At 41.3% G+C, this 17,427-nt stretch overlaps 1 protein-coding gene across 1 annotated transcript in view; it reads right to left on the bottom strand.

Annotated features, from left to right (window-relative positions):
* Window positions 1-8,951: 8,951 nt before the first annotated feature.
* Window positions 8,952-17,427, bottom strand: part of PHF2 (PHD finger protein 2) — a 762,463-nt gene continuing 753,987 nt past the window's right edge. The window contains exon 22 of the mRNA XM_068253616.1: window positions 8,952-10,377. Coding sequence (XP_068109717.1) covers window positions 10,289-10,377 — 89 coding nt within the window. The 3' untranslated portion in view covers window positions 8,952-10,288. The remainder of the gene's footprint in view (window positions 10,378-17,427) is intronic.

Here is a 17,427-nt window from a genome sequence, read left to right as displayed (position 1 = left end):
TTACTTTGATGAAACTATTCATTTTTTAAAAACACTTTTCGCACTATTTGAAGAGGATTTTTAATAGTTTATAAATAAACCACTTTTTATTTTTTTTCTATTTCGCGGAAGAACCCCTTTAACAACCTTCCAAAAGACTACAGCACATGCAGCCATCAGAAGCCTAGTGATGAGAAGAGCCAACACAACTGTAATTTACTTATCTGTTGCTCCCCATCTAAGCTATGCTTTCTACTACCACTACTACCAAATAAAATAGGAGACAGTCTCTCCTTTAAAATTATTGAGGAGGTTGACCACTTTCCACTTGGCTGTGCCATCTTGTAGGCAAAATTAAAAGTTGAGTTACATGTAACTAAAGTGTTGGCTCTTAATTATTACAACCCTAGTTGTTGACTGGAAAAGGACAGGTGAAAGCAGATGCTTTGCACTTTGGGTAGTGTTATGGAGACTGAAAGGATGCATTCTTGAGACATGCGCATTTAAGGAACAACTGTATGTCTTCAAGAAAAGAAAATAGGCTATCTCATTAGGAAGGAGATGAGAACCTATGTATATCCATCTCAGCATATGTAAAGGAAAGAAAACAGCAGTCTTGCATTAGTGGAAGGCTAATGCTGGCCACGGTAGATTTTATTGTAACTAACTCATGACTTATGATTACAAACTAATCTAACCCCTCCTTCAATTGCTTTTAAAAGATACATTTTGAACAGACTCATTTTGATGGTAAAAATAATTTTTCCTATTTCTTAGTTTATTAGTTTGACTGGATAATCATTTTGGCTGGGTACTTCTACAGAAATTGAAAATATCTTGAAGAGTGACAAATAAAACTTCCACATTATTAATTTGGCCTTGGGTTTCCATTAAAAATACCTCCATGCTCTGTTGCAAAAGACAATCCATCCCGCTGAATTAAAAGACTGAATGCGGACATAACATGTGAATTTTGTGGCTGATCGGTCATCCAATTTGATAATTATCAACTGGATGCAAACCGGTCTCCCAACAAAATGCCCAATTAATGGCATGGCTGATCGAATGATGGCGTGGGATATTCGGATGAATGACAAACACGACAGAACTCCGGACGCTGTCCCCCAAATGTTCTATATGTCCCCTGGTGCCCACGCATTAGAATACTATAACTGTCCGGCCACCCGCCGCTAGTGTCCACTCGCTTAAGCATCCCATGTGTAGGAGCTATGAGTGCTGACATATCTAGCCTTTAATATCAGTATCATAATATAATACTGTAAACATAGGAGGTTCAGACACAAGATCAGACAGGCATTGATGTAGCAGCCTAGTGAAGAGCAGAGAGATAGCATAAATAACACAGGCCCATATGCAATTCCAGTTTTCTCCTATGTTTTCTCCTAGGAGATAATTTTTCACCTTCTATTTTAAATAATTTTCCGGCACTTTTCAACTGAAAAAGTACTGAGAACTAAGTGCAAAAGTATTATCAAAATTATTTTGAGTATTTTCTTGCTTGTTTGATTGCTTAAAAGGCATTTTATTGACAAATTTAAAAATATCACCTAGGAGAAAACTCAGGTGAAAAAGTGAATTGCATATGGCCCACAGTGTGAAAAGCCGTCTGTTTCATACTGAAAATTGTGGCAATTTTTTCCACTATTGCGTTTGCAATTCTCAATCAGGGAACACGAAAATCGCTCCCTGAATGAGAATTGAAAACAGAATTGCTGCAAAATAGCATGGATTTTGCAACAATTTTTTGTATGAGACAGGGCCCTAAGCAATCTGAATAAACTTGGGTATCTATATAACGAAAAAAGGGGTGTGTCTTCCACTAAGGGAACTAAAAAAAGGAAAAAACCTTCTAGCTCTGTGGACGCCATGCTGCAAGAGGCACTATTTCAACATGACACTAATAGGGTAAAAGGATTTTTTTCTCTTTTTTGATTATCTCTTCTTCTTCTCCCTATAACACACTCTCTTTCCTTTTATTTGTAAAAAAAAAAAAAATCTCCTTACAGTTCCTCTTTAATCTGTATTTTAACCACTTGAGGACCCACCCTTTACCCCCCCTTAAGGACCAGCGTTAAATTCTGTGATCTGTGCTGGGTGGGCTCTACAGCCCCCAGCACAGATCAAGCACCAGGCAGAGAGATCAGATCACCCCCCTTTTTTCCCCACTAGGGGGATGATGTGCTGGGGGGGTCCAATCTCTCCTGCCTGCGTGTGGCTGGCGGGGGGGGGGGCACCTCAAAGCCCCCCTCCGCGGCGAAATTCCGCTTCCCCCTCTCCTACCTGCCCCCCTGGTGATCGGGGCTGCACAGGACGCTATCCGTCCTGTGCAGCCTGTGACAGGACGTCCCCTGTCACATGGCGGCGATCCCCGGCCGCTGATTGGCCGGGGATCGCTGATCTGCCTTACGGCGCTGCTGCGCAGCAGCGCCGTACAATGTAAACAAAGCGGATTATTTCCGCTTGTGTTTACATTTAGCCTGCGAGCCGCGATCGGCGGCCCGCAGGCTATTCATGGAGCCCCCCGTCGTGAATTGACAGGAAGCAGCCACTCGCGCGAGTGGCTGCTTCCTGATTAATTAGCCGGCGACGCAGAACTGCATCGCTGGCTGGTCCTGCAGCTGCCACTTTGCCGACGCGCGGTATGAGTGCGCGGTCGGCAAGTGGTTAAATCTGTGCCCAAAGGGTTGGCTACAACAATTGGATAATTGAATAATGAAAAAGTGTATCAACAGTAAAAAAAAAAAGTACTATTCCCTCCCTCACTGGAGGATGTCAGTACCTTGAAACCTTTGTGTATATAGTATATCTGTGTGTAGTTTAAACTGTAAGTTTACCCTGACACAGGTTTATGGTTAAACCACAATTCTAAACAGTGATGGCCAATCTCTCCCTCATAAATTCTTCTTAAAGAGAAGTATTGAAGAAGCATGTGACTGAGTTTTAAAGTGGATCCGAGATGAACTTTTACTCCTTGCATAATTGTGTTCCTTACATATAGTTTATAGGGCATTCCTCAAGCCAAATACTTGTTTTGTTTTGTTTTAATACTCTAATTTCCTATAAACTAATCAAGCCACACCCACAGCTTCTCCAGAGTGCCTTGGCGCTTGCAAGGGATTGTGGGATTTCAGTCTGGGCAGGTGAAAAAGGTGTTACTAGCTATAGATTTCAGAGGTAGAGTTTTCACAATCTGAGAGCTGCAGTGCAGATACAGATCAGTTGCCTGTGTAATGGAGGAGATAAGAGTGGAGTTTTCACAGAATATGCAGATTAGCATGCCTAGATACAGATAAGCTTGCCTGTGTGTGTAATTGTGTAATAGTGACAAGCAGAAAACATGTCTGCTCCCATTGTATCACAGGAAAAAATATTAATATACTGTTGAAGCGGTTTGAAGATAGATTTGCTGTGTAAACTAAACTTTAGATAAGATATATAGACAAGTCACTTGTTATATTTAGTTTTTCATCTCGGATCCGCTTTAAGCCTGATTGGTTGGTAGTGATCATTTAATCTCATTTCAGTTCTGCTTCCTGTGCTAAGTCAAGCAGAATGTAAAAGTGACACAAGATCACATGATTGTGACCAAACAATTAGATATTTAAATGACTGATCCTATGATTAAATGACCACAGTCATAGAAAATGAAATAATTAAGAAACATTTTACTTTACTGTTCATGCCCCCTTCTTCGCCAAAGGAGTTGGTAAAGGTTTCTGCTTCTTGACTCAGGCCCCACCTCACACACTATCACTATTACATTTCTGAACCACTACACAGGCTTGAAAAAGACATCACATTAGCATGTAGAGTGTAGCAGAATTTGGATTATGCATTACACTGGTAGCATGGAGGGGTGAGGAAGACTGATCCTTATGGAGATATTACTATAATTTTATTTTCTATATCTAAGTGTTAAAGCGGGATTGTCACCATAAAAATAAAATTTCAACAGCAACCGGTCTGAGTGTATTAAGTGATAAAGATGCTAATCCTGCATTCAAAATGTTTTCAGCTGTTATGATTTAGAGTTATCACATACCTTAGGAGCACTGGCCCTTTAACCTTCCTGGCGGTAAGCCTGAGCTGAGCTCTGGCTATGCCGCGTAGGATGCTATCTCAGCCCCTGGTGGGGCGATTCGCACCATTCAAAGTGCTGTGCGCGCAGCTTAATTGCCCCCGCTCTGTGGCGATCGCCCGCAAGCAACGGTGGAAGAGGCCCCCGCCAGAGCCCTGCGCTGCCTCGACCAATGAGTTCCAGGCAGCGCCATGGGCTGGATCGGAGGCGTCTGACGTCAGGACGTAGGCTGATGTACATGACGTCATTCCGATCGTCGTCATGGCGACAGGAGAAGTCAAACAGGGGAACGCGTTATACACGCGTTCCCCTGTTTGCTATTGATGCCGGCGACGATCGCACTAGAGGGACACATGTGCTCTCTAGTGGGGTTTCATGTAGCTACCACTGCCTATTTTGCAGAAAAAATTAACCGCCAGGAGGGTTAATTGCCATCGGCTGGTAAAACAGTTGCATGCTGCCTCCCCTATAATATATTTCTTCTCTTCCCTTTATTTCCCCCTCCTTCTAATGATATAAGACTATATAATACATGCACTTCCTACTATAGACCTCAGTGGAAGTGTCTGAAGACTCTTGGAAGAGGTCGGGTAGCAAATACACAATTAGCAAGAGGAGAAAAAAAGAGTGAGGGAGGAAATGATGTCGGGATTAGCTTCATTTAAAGGTAAACGTGATGGAAACTGTCTGGAACAGGATTTTCTGCTTTTCCTTTATAAAATTCACAGGAATCATAACATGGACAGTGCAATAAAGCTGTTATGTAAGTAGAACTCGTATTTATCTACTTCTATATGTGCTTTTTTATTTATAGGTTAGCATGGGAGTCACTTGTTCTTTAAGGTTTCCCATAAGCTTAATCTAGAGCAATTAGTTTTGGTTGAAGCCAGATCCCCAAGGCGTCAACCAAAATGAAAGCTGGAACACAATTATTACCAGATGTCTGTCGAGATATAACTTCAGAAATACTTTTTACAAAGATCATTATTTCATTTTCCTGCATTACAGTGTCACTCCTAATGTAAAGGGAGACTTACACTTAAAGAGACTCTGAAGCGAGAATAAATCTCGCTTCAGAGCTTATAGTTAGCAGGGGCATGTGTGCCCCTGCTAAACCGCCGCTATTGCGCCGCTAAACGGGGGGTCCCTTCACCCCCAAACCCACCCCCGCAAGACTTGGTCGCAGACTTGGTCGTTCCTGGAGGCAGGGCTAACGGCTGCAGCCCTGCCTCCAGTCGCGTCTATCAGCGGCGCACCGCCGCCTCTCCCCCGCCCCTATCAGTGAAGGAAGACTGAGAGGGGCGGGGGAGAGGCGGAGATACGCGCTGACAGACGCGCGTGTGGCAGGGCTGCGGCGGTTAGCCCTGCCCCAACCAGGAAGCGCTCCCCCGCTGCACCGAGGGGATGTGGGGGTGAAGGGACCCCCGTTTAGCGGCGCGATAGCGGCGGTTTAGCAGGGGCACACATGCCCCTGCTAACTATGAGGTCTGAAGCTCTGACCCCTAAATGTCATTATGAGAAGCACCATTAACGGGTAATGCCTGTCTTGATGGCTGAAACACGTAAAAGCTAATTAAACAAAAAATAATGTTTTAAGCTACACAAACAACTCAAATCTCATTGCCAAAAATGATCAATTGTGTTGATTTGGGTGAAAATCTAAGATGTCTACATGGGTGCTTTTATGTGAGTAGCTTTCTCATCAGAAGCTAAAACAGAAAATCCTTGACCAACAAAATTGTAGTTCCTGCCAGTGAAAAGCCTCATGATAGTCCTTCTCCCTACTCTATCCATAAAAATGCTCTGCATGGATGGGGCCTGAGCAGCATGTCTGTATAATGGCTGTTCCTAGCCTGTCCTATGAAACAAGAAAAATTATTTTGGGTGACAGCTGGCCAAGGTGTGTATGTAGCATATGTCCTGCATGGTTGCTGACAAGCTTGAATCACAAACTGTCCATACCTCTAGAGGACTACATTGATAAGACCTCACCAGCAACATTTCCAAATTCATCTAACTAAAGGTGCCCATTAATTAAGGCATTTTCTTTCTTCAGATACGATAGTAAAATCCAACTTTCAGATCGAATGAATCTTCAGTTCCAATCAACCAAAGAATTATTTCACATCGATTTTCATCAAACACTGCTCTGTTTTCTGTACAATTTGATTATAAATGTAAGTGTCAAAAGATTGCATCTGATGAATATATTGTACCATTAATGGGCACCTTGACATGAACTTTACAAAGCTAGTTGGTGGTTTCCTTTCTCTCCGATGTTGGGCATAATGTAGAATAAACAATTAACTGTGGATTTTAATTGTAAATGAAAGCTAAATGCAATTTGCCTTTTTTAAAAAAGGTCTTTTTAGCCTCTTTTAGCCTTTTATACTTTCCTAGTGGTTCTGGATCACCATGAGCTATAAAGCAGTAAAGAAGAAACACCATTGTTAGCAGGGTTTTATAGCCCCAAACCCATAAACCAAAGGTTTATCCAGGCTCCATTCATGTAAATCCCTTCAAATACTTTTGCTAAAGGAAATGCACATTACCCATTCTCTGCTTTAATAGCAACCACTAGCTATATATATATATATATATATATGGCTCAGTGTTGACTGTGAAGTAGAAGTGTCAACGGTTTTGCCTTCATATACAGTAGCAATCAAAAGTATGTGAAACCTTTGGAATTATATGGATTTTTGCACAAATTGGTCATAAAATGTGATCTGATCTTCATCTAAGTCACAACAATAGACAATCACAGTCTTCTTAAACTAATACCACACAAATAATTAACTGTTTCCATGATTATATTGAACACACCATGTAAACATTCACAGTGCAGGTGGAAAAAGTATCTGAACCCTTGGATTTAATAGCTAGTTGAACCTCCTTTGGCACCAATAACTTCAACCAAATGTTTCCTGTAGTTGCAGATCAGACGTGCACAATGGTCAGGGGTAATTTTTGACCATTCCTCTTTACAGAACTGTTTCAGTTCAGCAATATTCCTGGGATTGTAACAAAGGAAGGCAAACAGAGTCCGGGCACCAGCTAGCAAAGGTCATGCATAAACTCCTTTATTCCTTCCCCAAGATCCCTGACAGAAATTTGCAAGGCCTAACAGCCGTTTCACAGATGAATCTGCTTCTTCAGAGGCAACTGAAGAACTCTGAAGAAGCAGATTCATCTGTGAAACGGCTGTTAGGCCTTGCAAATTTCTGTCAGGGATCTTGGGGAAGGAATAAAGGAGTTTATGCATGACCTTTGCTAGCTGGTGCCCGGACTCTGTTTGCCTTCCTTTGTTACAATTGTACCTGGTTACTCCGGAGGCACGGCGTATAACCCCTGCTACCCCCTTGGAGCTGCCAATCAGAGCATCTAGTGCCACCCTACGTGCTTCTTTTCCTTTGCTGAATATTCCTGGGATGTCTGGCGTAAATCACTTTCTTGAGGTCAAGCCACAGCATCTCAATCAGGTTGAGGGCAGGACTCTGACTGGGCCACTCCAGAAGTCGTATTTTATTCTGTTTAAGCCATTCTGTTGTTGATTTACTTCTATGCTTTGGGTCGTTGTCCTGTTGCAACAACAATTGTCTGCTGAGCTCCAGCTGGAGGACAGATGGCCTTAAGTCCTCCTGCAAAATGTCTTGCTAAACTTGGGAATTCATTTTTCCTACGATGATAGCAATGTGTCCAGGCCCTGACGCAGCAAAGCAGCCCAAACCATGATGCCCCACCACCATACTTCACAGTTCGGATGAGGTTTTTATTTTTGTGTGCTGTGCCTCTTTTTCTCCACACATGGGCTCATATGCAATTATTTTTTTCACCTGAGTGTTCTCCTATGAGATAATTTTCATCAGCTCTTTAAACTAAATTTTCAGCATTTTACAAATGTAAAAGTACCCAAAAGTTGGTGAAAAGGTACTATCAAATTTATTGTGAGTATTTTCTTGCTGGCTGGTGACTTAAAAAGCATTTTATGACAAGTTGTGAAAATATCACCTTGGTGAAAACTCGGGAGAAAAAGTGAATTACAAACAAATATTTTGCCAGTACTGCTGTGGAACATCCAGGTGCTCTTTTGAAAACCTTAAACGTGCAGCAATTTTTTTGGGAGAGCAGTGGCTTCCTCTGTAGTATGCTCTCATGAACTCCATTCTTGTTTAGTGTTTTGCACATCAAAGATTCACTAACAGGGATGTTAGCATGTGCCAGAGACGTTTGTAAGTCTTTAGATGACACTCTAGGATTTTTCTTCACCTCATTGAGCATTCTGCACTGTGCTGTTGCAGCTATATTTACAGGACTACCACTCATAGGGAGAGTAGCAGCAGTGCTGAACTTTCTCCATTTATAGGCAATTTGTCTTACCGTGGACTGATGAACAGCAAGCCTTTTGGAGATACTTTTATAACCCTTTCCAGCTTTATGCAAATCATCAATTCTTTATCGTAGGTCTTCTAAGAGCTTTTACGCAAGGCATCATTCACATCAGGCAATGCTTCTTGGGAAAAACAAACCCAAAACTGGTGTGTATTTTATAAAGCAGGGCACTGTAACCAACACCGCCAATCTCATCTCATTGATTGGACTCCAGCTGGCTGACACCTCACTCCAATTAGCTCTAAGGGTTCACATACTTTTTCCACCCGCACTGTGAATGTTTACATTGTGTGTACAATATAAACATGGAAACATTTAAATATTTGTGCGGTATTAGTTTAAGCAGCCTGTGATTGTCTGTTGTTGTGACTTAGATAAAGTTCAGATCACATTTTATGACCAATTTGTGCAGAAATCCATATAATTCCAAAGGGTTCACATACCTTTGATTGCTACTGTAGCTAGAATTGGATCAAAGGCAGAATATGAATCATTTAAAAATAAATAAGTGATCTGTGCTGCTGGATTTTAATTATGAACATAAAGATGTGATAGACCTGATTATGGTTTGGTTATCTGTGATGGAAAAAATTTGTAGACAACCTGTAAGTGAACCTGCAAATGAAGTCTATGCTTATTTAACATTTTTTTTAGTTATTACGACTCTAAAGTTTATAACCCTAACATTGGTCATATTAGAGCCTTGCCTAATATTACTTATGGTGTGTGCAACTGTAGTTGTATGCACACACTCAAAGTGAAAACTTTTTCTGTAACACAATAAATCCACACTCCCCTAGATTTACCTTCTTTTTTTTTTTTTTTTAAGTTCTCACTGTTGATGTGTGCATGTCACTTCAATCACTCAAACTAAAATCCACTCAAATTTTAATAACCCTCATTATGGTGTTAAATAAAATAGATAAGGTTTGTAAGCAAAAGACAACTGTTATGTAATCCAAGCTATTTTCTTCACAATCGTGCATGTTCTCCAGTATGGTAGAGCATTTGTATATTAAGCCCACTGTGTCATGGATACATTTTTACACACATGGGTCAGCTTAACCCATGACCAATGCAGTAATCTAGTCTAGTTAATTAAGCCTGGCATTATGGGGTAATATTGTGAACTTACATGAAGAAATCTTGCCTTTGGAGTGTCCAAGAGATCTAAAAGACAGAGGATCATTAATTTTACTATTGTTCAAGCAAAGCAGAAATATGTTTTGGGTGGAGTTGGCTTTTAGCAGGTTTAGGAAGCCCACATATTTGGGAAATAGTGCCAGCTTGCTGCTGCAAGGCAGTTAAATGGCAAGTGTTTAGTACAGCAAGCCTCTTCTTTCAGCTGCAGAAGGCAAATCACCAAGTGTCTCACAGCTGAAGACCTATCTGTTCCCTGTGTTCACTAATGGATGGATGAACACACATGGATGAACAATGATCAACAGGATTCCTGACCAGTGAATTACACGTCATATTTTTGGATGTGTTTAAAAGAAAAATGAGGCCAAGCATTTTCCCCTAAAACTTTTCCTGTAAAACTGGAATGAGATATATGTGTGTGTGTTTTCTTCTTTCCTGCAAACTAGTGACTCTCAGCAATTTGAGAAAGGACATCATATTAAAAAATATTAGCAGTTTTTTTACAGGTTAACTGCTAAAGTTAAAAAGAATTACTAAAGTGGTGGCAGGAAGGTACAGCAGGGTAGGATTTTCCGAGAAACTCTGCAGAGTGCCACTGCAGTCCTGTGAAAGTTCAAAGTCTAGCATCAGCTTGCGGGTCAACAAGCCGCAAGGAAAAGTCTGTGGTAGCAAAAACTAAAGAAGAAGCTTTCCATTTCGATGGATTTTCAGGATCTTCCCAAGCCTCTGCTTAGCTGTTGCCATGCCTTTTTTTGTACGTTTACCTGAAACAATAGTAATAAAATAAAATAAGTTAGCTTAGGGAATTTATTTAATTTCCAGATTGTAAAGTTGAATAACAAGAACAAAAATAGTTTTGCCTTTTCAGTAAGGCTGTCGTGCATATCATAAAAAGAATGTTATCTTAAGGATACTAGCAGTTTTGAAAAATTGTGAGCACTGTATTGGTCTGAAGCCATTTGTTACAGGTGTTCATGGCAATTTGGAGAGTGTTATTTTTGTCAGAAATGTTTAGGGTTTCAGACCTAGGGCCTGATTCAATTACAACACCTTGCCAGGATTATACAGAGGAGGAGATTAAAATTAAGCAATTTTCCATTCCAGTAATTAAACTAACCATCACAGCACAGCAAGCAAATATCAACTCCCTTAGCAGTGGGGCTGTCGTGCGAACCATTGTTTGTGATTTTAAAATCTTTTTTGCAGCTTCCAGGATGCAGTTGACAGGTGAGTGGTTAGGGAGGGGACCGTGTGGGAAATGTGCCTACACGGGGCATTCCTGTAAAAGATGTAATCTACGATTACGTCCAACCGAAGCCTCCCACCTGAATGTTACCTAATGTATGCAATTCCTGCTACATTTGGTACGCCAGGCAAAGGGTGTATGACAGTACACCTGATTGGCGCCTGCTGAACAAATAAAGGTATTATTATTATTATTAATAATTGAATTTATAAAGCGCCAACATATTACGCAGCGCTGGACAATAAATATATACAATGATACAAGGATGACAGACATAACAAGGTTATACAACATAGAACAAAGTTATACATGCAAATTGTACAAAATACATGATCATGCAATATGGGCTGGTTAGGTAGGCCCAGTACTACAAGTACAGGCTGTCATAGGACAGGAGTACATGATCATGTAGATTACACTAGGGAATGGAGGACCCTGCCAGAGGCTTACAATCTAAAGGGTGGGGTGGAAGGTAAGAAATTGCTTTATCTGGGAGTGAGCAAATTGTGTGTTTTGTAGCATTCAGTTCGGAGGCAGTGGGGGTGAAAGGTCCAGGGCCCACCCGCACTTCCCTCTGGGTATCGCATGGTGGTTTGGGTGCCCCAGCCAGTGAGAGAGACTGGGGCCCCCGGCTGTCGTGCGAACCAGTTTGTGATTTTAATTTTTTTTTTGCAGCTTCCAGGATGCGGTTGACAGGTGAGTGGTTAGGGAGGGGGCCGCGAGGGAGATGTGCCTACATGGGGCGTCCCTATAAAAGATGTAATCTATGCTTATGTCCAACCGAAGCCTCCCACTTGAATGTTACCTAATTTATGCAATTCCTGATAGATTTGGTATGGCAGACAAAGGGTGCATGACAGTACACCTGATTGGCTGACTGGCGCCTGCTGACCAAATAAAGGTGGGAAATTGCTTTAGCTGGGAGTGAGCAAATTGTGTGTTTTGTACCAATTAGTGGTTAGATAGATGAGCAACAAAAAAAACTAAGGCTATAGTTAAGTTAATGTGAAGTGAAATTAAGATAAACTTTGTCGAATACAGTTCTGAGCATCCTCTAAAGGCTTTGGAAAACCCGAGAGCTCCCGAAGACGGGCTGCTCCGTACTAAGCAGATTTGAATGGGGGTGACAGAGCTGGAATGAGAGGACTGTGAGAGTAATGGGAAGGCTCTATTAGATCCATAGCCTTTCCTCTCCATAGGTAAGTATCTGACTTTTTATTTTAATGTCTCTTTACTTTAGCTTTACAGAAAAGACAGAAAAACATAGTTATATCTTGTACAGTAGCTTACAATACAAGTCATGAAGAATATTTTGGGTAAAGTGACCAAAGATTATTGCAAATTAGACTATCCAGAAAACAGCGGTAAGAAATCCAAGATAAGCAATTATGTTTACAGATATAAACAGCTATCAATTAACATGTGCCATAAAGAACTATAAAATATGAAATCAAAATGCATATCTAAGTGAGTGTCTTGGAATTTGAGCTAGTATTTAATACTTCAATGATAGAGACATAGTAGACCTATTGGGTCATATCCTATTACAGAACTCACCAGCGCTTAGCGCTGGGTGCATTGCCTCATCCAATTGCCTGTAACACCCCCCCCCCCTCCGGGGTAAAGAACTTGTTTGGCCAATATAATTACCCAGCGACTTCTTTACACCCTATTCTATTGCGCTTTTCATGCTGCCAGGAAGTGAGGCTTCCCGTCAGACATGAGCATTAGCTTAGACCTGCAAAGACAGGAATAGATCAGCTAACGCAACTGTTGCGCCGCTGCATCTGGGGTCTCCTTTAATAAGAAGACATGTCATGGTCTCAATCCTACTATATAGATTGGGTAGGGTTCCTTGCTCGTGCCTCCAATCCCCTATACCCACAGCACATATGCAAGGAGAGGCTGTTGTAGAAACAAGTGTATATACAGTTGAAGACAAGGGGGTACGCTACTTACATAGTGAGTCCCACTCTCTATGCCAATAAAAGCCTCATCAGGAGCAAAAAAGATTAAAAACAGTGACATTTAAACCCCCCCCCCCCCCCCACACACACACACACACACAGGGATTTTCAGTGGTACACACTAGGTTTGCCTGCCACTTGTCCTGGTCCCATCTTGCATCCACAATGTTCATCTCCCCTTCGCTCACTCCTCGCTCAGATCAGTGGTGAAGAGACAGCCAGGCAAACGGTGCACAGTAACAGTGACATCACTGCTCACTTCCTGTATTTGAAGTATACAGTGGTGTGAAAAACTATTTGCCCCCTTCCTGATTTCTTATTCTTTTGCATGTTTGTCACACTTAAATGTTTCTGCTCATCAAAAAACGTTAACTATTAGTCAAAGATAACATAATTGAACACAAAATGCAGTTTTAAATGATGGTTTTGGCCGGCCGACCAAAATTACCCCAAGAGCGCAGAGAAAACTCATCCGGGAGGCCACAAAAGACCCCAGGACAACATCTAAAGGACTGCAGGGTCATTGTTCATGACTCCACCATAAGAAAGAGACTGGGCAAAAACGGCCTGCATGGCAGATATCCAAGGCACAAACCACTTTTAAGCAAAAAGAACATTAAGGCTCGTCTCAATTTTGCTAAAAAAACATCTCAATGATTGCCAAGACTTTTGGGAAAATACCTTGTGGACCGCCGAGACAAAAGTTGAACTTTTTGGAAGGTGCGTGTCCTGTTAAATCTGTCGTAGAAGTAACACAGCATTTCAGCAAAAGAACATCATACCAACAGTAAAATATGGTGGTGGTAGTGTGATGGTCTGGGGTTGTTTTGCTGCTTCAGGACCTGGAAGGCTTGCTGTGATAGATGGAACCATGAATTCTACTGTCTACCAAAAAATCCTGAAGGAGAATGTCCGGCTATCTGTTCGTCAACTCAAGCTGAAGCGATCTTGGGTGCTGCAGCAGAACAATGACCCAAAAGACACCAGCAAATCTACCTCTGAATGGCTGAAGAAAAACAAAATGAAGACTTTGGAGTGGCCTAGTCAAAGCCTTGACCTGAATCCTATTGAGATGTTGTGGCATGACCTTAAAAAGGCAGTTCATGCTAGAAAACCCTCAAATAAAGCTGAATTACAACAATTCTGCAAAGATGAGTGGGACAAAATTCCTCCAGAGCGCTGTAAAAGACTTGTTGCAAGTTATCGCAAACGACTGATTGCAGTTATTGCTGCTAAGGGTGGCCCAACCAGTTATTAGGTTCAGGGGGCAATTTCTTTTTCACACAGGGCCATGTAGGTTTTGAGTTTTTTTTCTCACTAAATAATAAAAACCATCATTTAAAACTGCATTTTGTGTTCAATTATGTTATCTTTAACTAATGGTTAACGGTTTTTGATGAGCAGAAACATTTAAGTGTGACAAACATGCAAAAGAATAAGAAATCAGGAAGGGGGCAAATAGTTTTTCACACCACTGTACATGCTGTCACTGTGCACCTTTCGCCTGGCTGTCTCTTCACTGTGGTCAGATTAGCGCTGATCTGAGGTCTGAACTGTTCTGCAGGGCAGAACAGCGAGGACCTCAGGGGGGATGTCTTAATGCTAAAGAGGCTTCCCCATTCCTCCTCAGTAGAGGGAATCCAGTGATAGGACCCCCTGAAGATCTCCTTGTCAGCATGCCTGCATGAGCAGTAGTGGCTCTCCGCACGGATTTCGGTGGAAACAGACGAGCCCAATTGGGTCCACTCTACTGCGCAGGTGCACGGGTGGTACTTGAACATTTTCAGGTGATAAAAGTGGTACAATTAGTGAAAAGATTGAAAAGCCCTGCACACACACATACCAGGTCAAACAGTACTACAACAGTTTGTCAGCCCAAGTCAGAGCTGACTTGTCTTCACCTGTATATACACTTGTTTCTACAAAAGTCTCTCCTTGTATATGTGCTGTGGGTATAAGGGATTGGAGGCCTATTTTATAATTTATTTTAATTTTATTTATTGCAATCAAATTATCGCTACACTAGACGATTATAGGTACTTGTGGGGTGTAGTCTTCAGTACCAAGTGGTGTATTATTGTTATCCACTGTACCAATCATTCAGAGTGTGTGGTATCTTTAAATACTTAGGCATACATAGAGATACACAGTGAACCGCAAAATTACTTAAACCCTGAAATAAATCTGTTAATGGCACTAACTCAAGCCAAATGTAGGGCCTGGTGTAAACTACTGCTTAGTGTCATGGATAAATATAGTTCAGATTATGCTGCTTCCGAAAAATACTTTATATTCTTCATAACTTTCCTGTTAATGTACCATTGAAGAAATAAGATTGATTCCTTAGTGTTGTGTGGAATAAAACCCTTTTGATGAAGGGGGCCTTGCTCTTCCCTCAGTTCATAAATACCGTGTAGCACTACAGCTGCAACAGACCTCATATTGGTTCATTGGGGTATTGCAGAGTAATTGTGAATTATTGGGCTACACTGAGCACTGTAAGACTTTTAACCACTTGAGGACCTAGGGCTTTCTACCCCTTAAGGACCGGTCACTTTTTTTCCATTCAGACCACTGCAGCTTTCACGGTTTATTGCTCGCTCATACAACCTACCACCTAAATGAATTTTGGCTCCTTTTCTTGTCACTAATAAAGCTTTCTTTTGGTGCTATTTGATTGCTCCTGCGATTTTTACTTTTTATTATATTCATCAAAAAAGACATGAATTTTGGCAAAAAAAATGATTTTTTTTAACTTTCTGTGCTGACATTTTTCAAATAAAGTAAAATTTCTGTATACATGCAGCGCGAAAAATGTGGACAAACATGTTTTTGATTAAAAAAAAACCATTCAGTGTATATTTATTGGTTTGGGTAAAAGTTATAGCGTTTACAAACTATGGTGCAAAAAGTGAATTTTCCCATTTTCAAGCATCTATGACTTTTCTGACCACCTGACATGTTTCATGAGGGGCTAGAATTCCAGGATAGTATAAATACCCCCCAAATGACCCCATTTTGGAAAGAAGACATCCCAAAGTATTCACTGAGAGGCATAGTGAGTTCATAGAAGATATACATTTTTGTCACAAGTTAGCGGAAAATGACAGTTTGTCACACACACAAAAAAAAAGGTTTCCATTTCTGCTAACTTGTAACAAAAAAAAAATGAAATCTGCCATGGACTCAACATGCCCCTCAATAAATACCTTGAAGTGTCTACTTTCCAAAATGGGGTCATTTGTGGGGTGTGTTTACTGTCCTCGCATTTTGGGGGGTGCTAATTTGTAAGCACCCCTGTAAAGCCTAAAGGTGCTCATTGGACTTTGGGCCCCTTAGCGCAGTTAGGCTGCAAAAAAGTGCCACACATGTGGTATTGTCGTACTCAGGAGAAGTAGTATAATGTGTTTTGGGGTGTATTTTTACACATACCCATGCTGGGTGGGAGAAATATCTCTGTAAATGACAATTTTTTAATTTTTTTTACACACAATTGTCCATTTACAGAGATCTTTCTCCCACTCAGCATGGGTATGTGTACAAATACCCCACTAATACTACTTCTCCTGAGTACGGCGATACCACATGTGTGGCACTTTTTTGCACCCTAACTGCGCTAAGGGGCCCAAAGTCCAATGAGTACCTTTAGGATTTCACAGGTCATTTTGAGAAATTTCGTTTCAAGACTACTCCTCACGGTTTAGGGCCCCTAAAATGCCAGGACAGTATAGGAACCCCACAAATGACTCAATTTTAGAAAGAAGACACCCCAAGGTATTCCCTTAGTAGTACGGTGAGTTCATAGAAGATTTTATTTGTAAAAAAAAATCAAAAGATTGTCATTTACAGAGGTATTTCTCCCACCCAGCAGGGGTATGTGTAAAAATACACCCCAAAACACATTGTACTACTTCTCCCGAGTACGGCGATACCACATGTGTGGCACTTTTTTGCACCCTAACTGCGCTAAGGGGCCCAAAGTCCAATGGGTACCTTTAGGATTTCACAGGTCATTTTTGTTTCAAGACTACTCCTCACGGTTTAGGGCCCCTAAAATGCCAGGGCAGTATAGGAACCCCACTAATGACCCCATTTTAGAAAGAAGACACCCCAAGGTATTCCGTTAGGAGTATGGTGAGTTCATAGAAGTTTTTATTTTTTTGTCACAAGTTAGCGGAAATTGATTTTAATGGTTTTTTTTTCACAAAATGTCATTTTCCGCTAACGTGTGACAAAAAATAAAATCTTCTATGAACTCACCATACTCCTAACGGAATACCTTTGGGTGTCTTCTTTCTAGAATGGGGTCATTTGTGGGGTTCCTATACTGCCCTGGCATTTTAGGGGCCCTAAACCGTGAGTAGTCTGGAAACCAAATGTCTCAAAATGACTGTTCAGGGGTATAAGCATCTGCAAATTTTGATGACAGGTGGTCTATGAGGGGGCGAATTTGGTGGAACCGGTCATAAGCAGGGTGGCCTTTTAGATGACAGGTTGTATTGGGCCTGATCTGATGGATAGGAGTGCTAGGGGGGTGACAGGAGGTGATTGATGGGTGTCTCAGGGGGTGGTTAGAGGGGAAAATAGATGCAATCAATGCA

This window comes from Hyperolius riggenbachi, chromosome 9, assembly GCF_040937935.1.
Source record: "Hyperolius riggenbachi isolate aHypRig1 chromosome 9, aHypRig1.pri, whole genome shotgun sequence".
NCBI lineage: Eukaryota > Metazoa > Chordata > Amphibia > Anura > Hyperoliidae > Hyperolius > Hyperolius riggenbachi.
The sequence above is the reverse complement of the archived record's forward strand: the minus strand, read 5'-3'. Positions and strand labels throughout refer to the sequence as shown.